Source organism: Pygoscelis adeliae, unplaced genomic scaffold (genome assembly GCF_000699105.1).
Source record: "Pygoscelis adeliae isolate BGI_AS28 unplaced genomic scaffold, ASM69910v1 Scaffold10, whole genome shotgun sequence".
Lineage (NCBI taxonomy): Eukaryota > Metazoa > Chordata > Aves > Sphenisciformes > Spheniscidae > Pygoscelis > Pygoscelis adeliae.
Genome location: NW_008824053.1, coordinates 3,479,173 through 3,488,957, shown reverse-complemented (window position 1 = coordinate 3,488,957; position 9,785 = coordinate 3,479,173). Strand labels below are relative to the sequence as shown.

At 36.8% G+C, this 9,785-nt stretch overlaps 1 protein-coding gene across 1 annotated transcript in view; it reads left to right on the top strand.

Moving 5' to 3' along the window:
• TMEM56 (transmembrane protein 56) overlaps positions 1-4,799 on the top strand; it is a 24,692-nt gene extending 19,893 nt beyond the window's left edge. The window contains exon 7 of the mRNA XM_009333765.1: positions 2,364-4,799. Within this exon, the coding sequence (XP_009332040.1) occupies positions 2,364-2,679 (316 nt within the window). The 3' untranslated portion in view covers positions 2,680-4,799. The remainder of the gene's footprint in view (positions 1-2,363) is intronic.
• Positions 4,800-9,785: the final 4,986 nt, after the last annotated feature.

The following is a 9,785-nucleotide window of genomic DNA, read 5'->3' as shown; positions in this document are numbered from 1 at the left end:
ATCCTCCTGCAAACAGGGTATCTGAGTATTACCCATTACTGCATTGTGACTGTAAACCCTGAAATATTTTATGAGACTGTAGCATTCCTCAGATCTCTAAGAATAAAAAAGATTGTGCTGAGATCCCTTTTGAACATCAGCTTGGCAAATTCAACTTACAGGAGGGCAGGGTGGGATAACGGAGCTCTCCGGAGGTTGCTTTCATTTGCCCAAGCGCAGTTGAGTAGGAGATTATAGTCTAACGTAGCCTGTGCTCCATGCACGCAGAGAAACTGAGTACATAAACACTTCTTTAAACTTACTTTAGTAATACAAAGAAGAGGAGAGTAAGAAAATGAAAAACCGTGGTATTATATTCTAGGTTGCTATATTGAAAGTCATGTCCTAGTGAATGGCCGTTCTCCCAACTGACTTCTACCAAGATAGGAATTCATCCTGGGTTTAAGTAGTACCTATACAGATGTTTACCTTTCAGACTGGCGTTAGGAAGTATTGCGATACATCTGGCTACTAGAAGTAATATACGTTACACTTTTAAAATGCCTATGGTGAGATCACGTGTCTTTGAATACCCACATTTACTGCTTCCTCAGAAAAAAACTGAAATCTCTGTAGGAGATAGTAAAGTCCCTTGCACTAAGGAATGTCATCTCATTAGTGCATGAATGTTTTGGGTTTTTTCTTCATTAAATTTGAAGAGAACCAGGCCTTTAAGACAGTAAATAGTGGATAATGATAATGACTTACATTATGTTTCTTGTTTGCATTCCTAGTATTACCAAAAGAGCTATTATTAAAATATAAAGTGATATTCTAATCTCAGAATTGCAGTATTTTCTCTGTATTTCCTGTCTGTGTTGTTAGGGATATCTAATTGGAGGTCATCTGCATGCCAAGCATTTAGATCTTTTAATGTTAGTATCAGCATTTAGGTAATTAATTATGAACTGTGGTGGGTAAAATTGTAACGATAACTATGATTTACTGACTTCTATTTTTTTGAATTTGCTGGGAGAGGGAAGTTGCTAAGCAGACGTCCAGTTACCCTTTTTTCTAACAGTTACCTATATTGGCACGTCGCAGTATATTTTAAAACCTTTTTTTTATATTACTTTTGGACCCTGCATCGTACATGTCAATGAAAGTATGGGCTCTGATTGTTAGTCTGACCAAATGTATCAGGTCTCCCTCTTCATCATCCCAGTAAGCGTTTCTGTGGTGAGGTACCCTACTGCCAGGCTGGACTGCCACCTGGGGTGCCTGGATTTTAATTGTCTCAGTTGCACTCTTAATGAATTCCTGGAGTATTTCTGTTAGAGCTGGCTGTCTGGCAAATCTTTTTAGTATATCTGTAATTACCTAGGTAGTAATCTGTAGGTAATTAAGTTAAAAATTACTTTTAAAACCAGTTTCAGAACTGTTATTTTGTTAAATAGTTTTTCCCTCATATCTTCTTGAAAAGAAACTGATTATTCCACTTCCCTCCCCGTCCCCCATCATGAATACAGTGATTTAAGTAATTTTCCTCCAGTCCTGTCTTTATCCCGCCATCGTTGCACAAAATTTCCTTGCATTTATTCTGGGTTAAGTGTGAATGATAAAGAATTAGAGGAGTTTGTTGTTCCTTTTTCTAGGAATTCAACCCGCAGGTTCTGTGTGCTAGGCACTAGATAAGTTATGCCTGTCAACTAAGGAATTAATATGCAAGAATTTTTTTTTTTTAAAGACCACTTATGTGACCCCATAGTAGTAGTAGTGGGAGAGGGGGGGTTTTAGTTTTATCTTTTTCATTGCATAACATACCTAGCTGCGACATGATCCAGTGCCATTTACAATGTCTGGTTCTGAAGTTCTGGTTTAGGGCTGAACAGAAGCAGTCAGAAAATCCCAAATCTGAGAAACTGGAAATGAGAGCTCTATCTAGATTACCATATCCAAATGCAATGCTAGAATTGCTTCCAGGGAAAAAATAGAATTTTAGTTGCTCATTGGTGCAAACTATAGTAACAAGTAATAAATTTGTAGTTATCATTTTAAAAGAGAATTTGAATTACAGTGTATTACACAATAATCACTGAAGTGCACACTGGTTGTCAACTGGTTTACAGTTCAAATCAGGATTTTCTGCATGTTATTCTGCAAGGTACTGGATGTCACAGACTGCTTAAGTGGGGAAAAAAAATGCAGCCAAGCAGAAGAACTTGCAGCTAAGCCAAGACACAGTGCAATAATTTAGAAATGAGAAGAGTAGAAGCAATTAATAAAGTAAATGATTGATTAATTAAAAAAAAAAGTGACATAAAATCCTTTTTTAATGAGATGGCTTCAAGTTTGCCTGGTATCTGTGAACGCTTCTTTTGCAGGTGGTTTTTTGAAGTACTAGGATATCCCAAATCTTCAAAGGCCAACATCATCAATGGTGTGCTGATGACAGTTGTGTTCTTCGTGGTGAGGATTGCCGTCATGCCTATATATTACAGCCATGTAATTTCTTCGTTTGGAACAGAGGCTTTCCAGAGATTAGGATTTGCAGCCCAGAGTGCCTGGATTATCTCAAGTGTTGTCTTGGATGTTATGAACGTGATGTGGATGGTCAAAATTGCAAAAGGATGCTACAAAGTCATTTGTCTTGTCGGACAGGAGGAAGCCAAAACTCATAGAAACGGAAAATCTGCCTAGAAATCACATGCGTAAAATGAAATTTCTGCTATGAAAATAATTTGGGTTCACTGAAGCAGTGCACATTTCTGCCATGGAATGCTCCTCTTAAGGAAACAAGGTATTACCTCTGTACTGACCTTACTCTTCCCCTAGCCACACTGCCTGCACACCCAGGGCCACGCTTTACGGATCCTGTCCGGTGAGGAATAAAAGCAAAAGCTCATACAAATGAGTTCCACGTGTCTGCTCTGAGCAGTTACAAGCTACTGAAATTAGAAAGGAGCAGACTGGTTACTTGCTTGTTGTCCACCAGTGTGTTTGAAGTGTTTCACTCAGGTTTCTCAGATTAATGTTTTATAAATCCAGTGAATACTGACATCTCTCTTTTTTTAGAAAACAAAAAACCTCCCCAAACTCCTGATATGGTGCAATTTTCCTGGCACGTTTCTATGTTTTCTTCTAGGAATAGCAATCAAGATTTCATTCTTGACAACTTTTTAATTTTTGCAAGAAAAGCTAAAAAATTAGCTTTGATTCTGTGAAGTCTTTTACTGCTTTTTGTTCTGCCTTATATGAATGCAAACCATTTTGGGAAATTTATGAAATAATTTTATCTAAAATGCTGTATTATAAGACTACAGAATATCTTAAAAATTGTTAAATTCTCTGATTTTGATGGGAAGGATTCACTTTTGCTGTGTTAGATTACATGCAATAGTACATCATCTAAATTGCCTGTGGAATTTTTTTCATAAGTGTGTGGAAACAGCATAATTCTTACTGGAGTGCTTTTTCCTTTGCTGCTACTACCTTTGAGAAGTGCTGCAACTCAGAGTTTTTTTAACCATTGGCTATTTGGATGCGAAGTTTAATTGTAAAGAGAGACAATTCTTCTGTATATGTGCTGTGTAACTTACAGTGATACTTTTTTTTTCTTTTATCACAGAAATGACCCATTTGATATGAAGTGTTGAGCTTTTTTGTCACATTTTCCTTCTTAATCACATCAGAAATCTGAGTTGTTGACTAAAAACGTTCTTGAATTAACTGTGCCAAACTTCTGTAAAGCTGTACGGTAATTCTGTAGAACGACAGTTCACTTCTGTGGGCACAACATTTTTTATTTTTTTTTAAACCAGGTATTTGTCTATAGGTACTCTGTTCCTTCTCCAAACTTAAAGGTTTGGAGGCCATCAGAGAGGAATCTTACCATCTAGGAATAGTCTAGAACCTAATTTATAATACAGTTTGAGGAAATTCTGGGTTTTGTTTTATTTTTCAATGATTTTGAGAGCTGTATTTTGTGTAGTTTGGTTTTGTTTTGCTTACTTTAAACCATATCTGAATTGGGACTGATTAAATTTTGTCGTTTGTTTGTTTGTTTGTTTTTTTGACATTACTTGTTATTTGTTATACCTTCTGGCAAGGTGTGCTAAAAGTAGCCATTTTCACTCAGTACTTCAGTGCACGTCCCAATTATTGTAGCAGACTGTTTAAGCCATTTATTTTAAACAAAAAGATAAAATATTTACCCCGTGTAGGATAATTAGTTTTCCTCTTGTCCTGTTCCCTCTAACGAAGCTGGGTGACGTGAACTCTCCCCTCTGTAGTCGGGGGCGTGGGTGCCCCGATGCTGTGCTCTCGGGTGAGGGACGCAGCGTTCCCGTCTTCCAGGAATTGCATGTCTGTGAGACCCCGAGGGGGCTGCGTAGGCTGAAGCGCCGTACAACCCAAGGGTGGCTGCGGTGACTTTAGCTCCCCAGTTAAAATGATGTCGGGGACCGCTGTTTGGGCTAGCGGAATACGCACTTTTGTAAGCCTCGTTCCGCTGTTGAACTGGGCAGGCATTTTTCCAAACCGGTTTCCCAACCCTGCCTTGTTAAGGGAGGTATCAAGGATTGTTAATACTTCTGAGATGTTTTTTTTTTTTTTAGATTCCGTGCTTTTTAATAATTCACAGGCCTGCAGACGAAAGATCTGTTTATGCCTTGGCAAAGATAGCAATTAATCTGTTTAGCTGTATGATTTGAGTGAGTGCGGTACCTTATTTGGGTACCAGTAAATCCGTAGTCTTTGTGAGTTGATCCTGTGACCTGCTTTGCTGAAAGAAACAGACTCCCTTTTATACTAATTTGCAGAAGCTGTTCCCACTATTTTACCGCTATTTTAAAATAGTGGTTTCGGTGTATCTAATGCAAAATCCAGGCTATGTACAAAGGCTCCGTGTTTGTATCACCTTTATGATTTAAAGGTGTAAATGGAATACTTTTTTCTTGTGCTTTTTAAGTCACTAGATCAGGGAGTCATTTTGTAATAGCTTGTTCCTTTCTAAAACAAATTTCAAATTTGTAAATTCAAACATTTTGGAGAATATGTTTGAAAGTAGAAGTCTGCTTTTGTTATTTGGGAAGCAGGATAAAAAAACTGATAAGGAACATGATTTGGTGCAACTCAAGGTGGTAACTCATGAAAACTTTTTGAAATTCATCCCTTCTTAGCATTAATCTTTAATATGTCAGTATTTAATTTTTTTCTTTTCAATGGAGAACAATTAAAATGGTCCGTTTCCTTTACTTCTAGACTTCTAGATAGACTTGTGTCTGATGGAGGGGAAAAAAAAAAAGTCAAGCTATAATAAAATCAAGTTAAAACTAGATGACACGCCCCCCCCCGCATAATACACATTGGGCAACAATCCAGAATGGAAGGGCAGTGGGATAATTATTTTAAAACACGTAATATTTTGAATTGCTGTACAAAATTAGTGTAATTAAAACAATATTTTTCAGTGCATTAGGTTTCAATTTTCTAATTTGTTAATGTGTTACAGTTGTGTCCTGATGCATCTACTGTGTGGCAGAAGACAACTTTCTAATGAAAAAAATTATTAACACTTGTGTATTTGGCAAGGACTGTAGCAAACAGCCTGCAAAGTTGTGATGTACGGAATACATTAGTATAGGGCACTTTTTACCTGCCATTAAAAGCTTATAATACAGCAAATTAGATAGCTGCGGCACCCATTTTTCAATTGCACTTTATTAATTTAAAAACTGTGGTGAAATATTGATGAAATTTAATGTTGCAAGCTTGTGTCTTTGCTTTTTTATGCAAAAAAGTAAATGCATGATAAGTAGCATCGCAATAAATGCTACCTTTAGAATGTAATATTATCTTATTAGTGGCTTAAAACTTCTATTTTTAGTAGATGCATTGTCTAGTGTAAAAGCAGACCCCTGGTATGTCACCGGGTGTCTTTGCCATGGACATATCAAATGGAAGGAGTTAATCTTGGAAAAAATGCTCAGATATCTTGGTTTTCTGTTCTTTTACATTCTTCAGTACCAGGTAACATAAAATCAGCACGATGATCATGGGAGAGTCTATTTGTACCGGTAAGGCTGTATGTAGGAATGCAAGTTTCCCTTTTTTATGGCTTTACTTTTTCATCAAAAGATGAGTAAATACCACTTTCAGAACTACTACAGGGGAATGGTAGGTCAAGTTTTGCTTTTATAATTGGTTTGTGGATACAGTACTCGCAGAGAGGAAATGTACTTCAGATGCTCATTTTCTTGGTGAGCGTTCCCGTGGATTTCAACGCAGTCGAGAGCCTTACACTACAGAGATGCTTTATGGGTTATCTGTGCGCGTTCTCCAGTGGTAAGAATTACATCTCTGAAGCCTACTCTACCTCTATAAATACATGCTATCTTGAGTGAGCTCAATAATTTAATAACTTAATTGCTTAAAAAATAAAATCTATTGAATAATGAAAAAAATCCTATGCACAGGAAAATGAGGGGAGCTGACTTTATATATACATTTTTAACAATTCCAAAGTTGTATTAAAATTTATTAAAAATTAATTAGGAAGAGAATTACTTCCATCTTGACTTAGAAAATTATGGGAGAAGATTACTCATAGTGCAGAACTAATGTTATCCTAAGAGTAAAAGCTTACACAAGTGAGCAAATGTGTTCAAGCAGGTTTAAAGAGGAGAGGTGGAGGAGACTTTGAGAACACAAGTATAGAGATCCAGATGTCTTCCTACTGCTGTGGTTGGGACTACAGCAGAGTGATACGTAGCAGAAAGGTTTAGGTATTTCTCTATCTCTGTTCACAGTGGAAAGTGAAAGTTTATTCTTTAAAATTTTCAAGCTGTATAAAATGGGTTATCGGTTGTTGATTGCTGTACGAAGAGGACTTTTTCTCATGGACTTGTGTATAAGTGCATACAAGCTTTCCGTAAAAGATCATTTAATAGAGAAGTTTGTAAAATTGTTTTGTGATGCTTCTGCTGAGCCATTCAGAGGAAAATTAAGGGCTGCTTCACAACTACCCCAGCTTAGGATCTGGTGCAGTGTTGGCTGCTGGTGAAAGCCATCAATAAAGCAAAGGGAAAGGGACTAGAATTTTCAGATGAAAAAAATGCAAGTGTAGAAGACTTTGAAAAGTATGGGCAGCCCTCTTTCATGTTTTTAATAGCCTACTGTACAACATCATTATCTGGCTACGAGGGACTTCACGAGGAAGGATTTGTTCCTGGTGGAGTGCCTCTATCTATGGGATATATCCGGCAGCTGGAAAAAGAACAGTACTTCATTGCTGAGATCCTGACAGCAGTCAAATGGAAATAGCGTTCAAGATTTATGAACTTTAACATTCATCCAAACCCAGGTAAAATCTCTTCGTTGGACAGGTGAAGGTCTTAGGATTTTCTGAAAGCAACTTCAAAGTTCTTTTTATGGTAGGGAAGATGAAAGATGAGCTGCTTGGGATCTTTAGAGATCTGGGATTAAGCATCGAGTTGTACTTTTAGGTGGTAACACTTGGTAAGGTTTCTCATCCATTAGAAATCTCTACTAGCTACCTCCTTTGACATTCTTGCTCTATTTATAATAACCAAGCACTTTATAGCTCAGTGAAGAATGGAAGGTAGCTGTGAAGAATAAATTGTCGTGTTTGGTATAAGAAATATTTTGGCAAAATTTCTTCTGAGATCAGTTTCATTGTGTGATGTCCCGCACTGAGAGGGCATCTGATTATAACGATGTATATAAATTTTTAATCTAGTTGTAATGTAAAGGAAATGTCTTCAAGAGAGTGAATTATGAAGAGTTCAGCATGGCTTGGTATCAACCATATAATGATTCAGTGTGCTATTTATAACTCCCTACTTATTGAAATGGAAAATACAAAAGCAAATAAAATATTCTGTAGTGTATCTTTATTTTTAACCTATGCGTGGGATGTCAAACGTTGTACTTGTCTTGTGGACAGGACATGCTTTTATGAGCCTATAAATACTTAAGTATATGAGAATCTGCACCCAAGTGGAACATGTTGCATGTAAATCGTCTTCTAAGTTTTTAAATTTCGGTATTTTTAAAAATTCGCTAGGTTTGAAAGCAACATTTAAATATTAATACTAAGCTGTAATGCAGAACATAACATTTGGAATGCAATGCGGGATACATGGGTTTTGTTTATTGTAACCCTATTCCAGTTGCACAAGAGAAATCCATCATATGATAGGGGGGGAGGAGGAAAAGGGCTAATCATGAGCTCGGCTATATAATTTGCACACTTAATATGCACACATCCAAATATCCTGGATTTGTTTCTAGCATGCGTATACCAAACAGTGTTTTCTTTAATATCTACAGATGCCTATATACGTAGAACAATTTAACACGTAAGCACAGCTAACCTGATATAAAACCAAATTACAAAAACTGTTGGGAACAAACGAGTTACAAGTTAGGCATAAGTAACGGGGCCTGTAATTCAAAAATGTTTATATAATCTTCTGTCTAAAAAGAAACTTGATAAATATATCTAACTTATGTGCAGAGCAAGGATGAAAATTGTAAACTCTGCTAGACTGATTTCTGGTAAATCTTGACAATCTGGTTTGCAGTAAATACTAATGCTGTCACAAAATGTCAGGATCGCATTATTAGATTCAAATAGTAATGTGGCCTGATGGTAGCAGCAATCCTTATCGCGGCACAAGAACTTAAAAATGCAATATAACAATTCTGCAGATCGGTGATAAAAGTAATCAGTAGTAGTAAGGCGAGTGATTAAGAATTATGGGTTTAAATTTACTTTTTATTATTAAAAAAAAATCTGAATTATTTGTTTGCCTTTCAGTGATACTGTAAAGCATTTCTGTATTTTGTTCGAACAGTTTAGGAGCTTGCATAAAATGATATTGGCTGATTTTATTTTTCCCCTTTGATATATGCAATAATGTCAATAAGCAATAAATTGCATGTTGTATGCAAGGTATCGGTACTTCATAATAAAGCAAAGGAACACAGTTTCTTACTTTGTGAATTTTTCTTTCTTAATATGGTAATCGGTTATGTACCTATAATGAATGCATCGTGAAAGAACAATTTTCTTTGGGTTCAGTTCAGAAACAACTGGCTTATATGGGATCTTGCAATTCTGTGCTGTATCTTTTTTTTTTTTTTACTTAAAAAAAGGTGGGGAGGGAGTATGAGGTCTGAGCCACACTGTTGTTCAAGTGCCTGGACTTTTAAAGGGAGAAACTCCTTGTAGGACATCACTGGGGCCAGGAATGTAACTTAAACTATAAATTTGGTGGTGTATCGGGGAAAAACTTAGATAGTATAATTATATTGCACTGTATTGTAATACCACGTTTCAGGACATGAGCTGGCCGGTTGTCTGAGGCTCTAGGCACAAAGAGCTACTGTTGTCAGCGTATTATAAACGTGATGCACTACACAGTCCCTTACTAGGATGGGCAGTGAAGTTCCTTAATACGGCAATTGCTAGATTCCATATGTGCGGTGAACGTACGCCTAGGAACCGCGAATCATGTGGTAGAACTCACAGGTTGCTCGGAGGGAATTGCTGCTGTTTGGATCTTAAACCGTTGGCTTCCAAACACAGGAACTGCTTGTGTTTCTTCGAGTTTTCTTTCGTGTTATGCCACGGTTGAATTACTAGAAGAAAACACCAACCATTCCAGTGGTTTTTACTTTTTTCCTCGTCTTCTAAGGGAAATTTAGTTTCATTTGTAAATGATATTCTTAGGGTACCAATTTTACACCGTTAGTGTAGAGAAAACCACTCGTTAACTAGT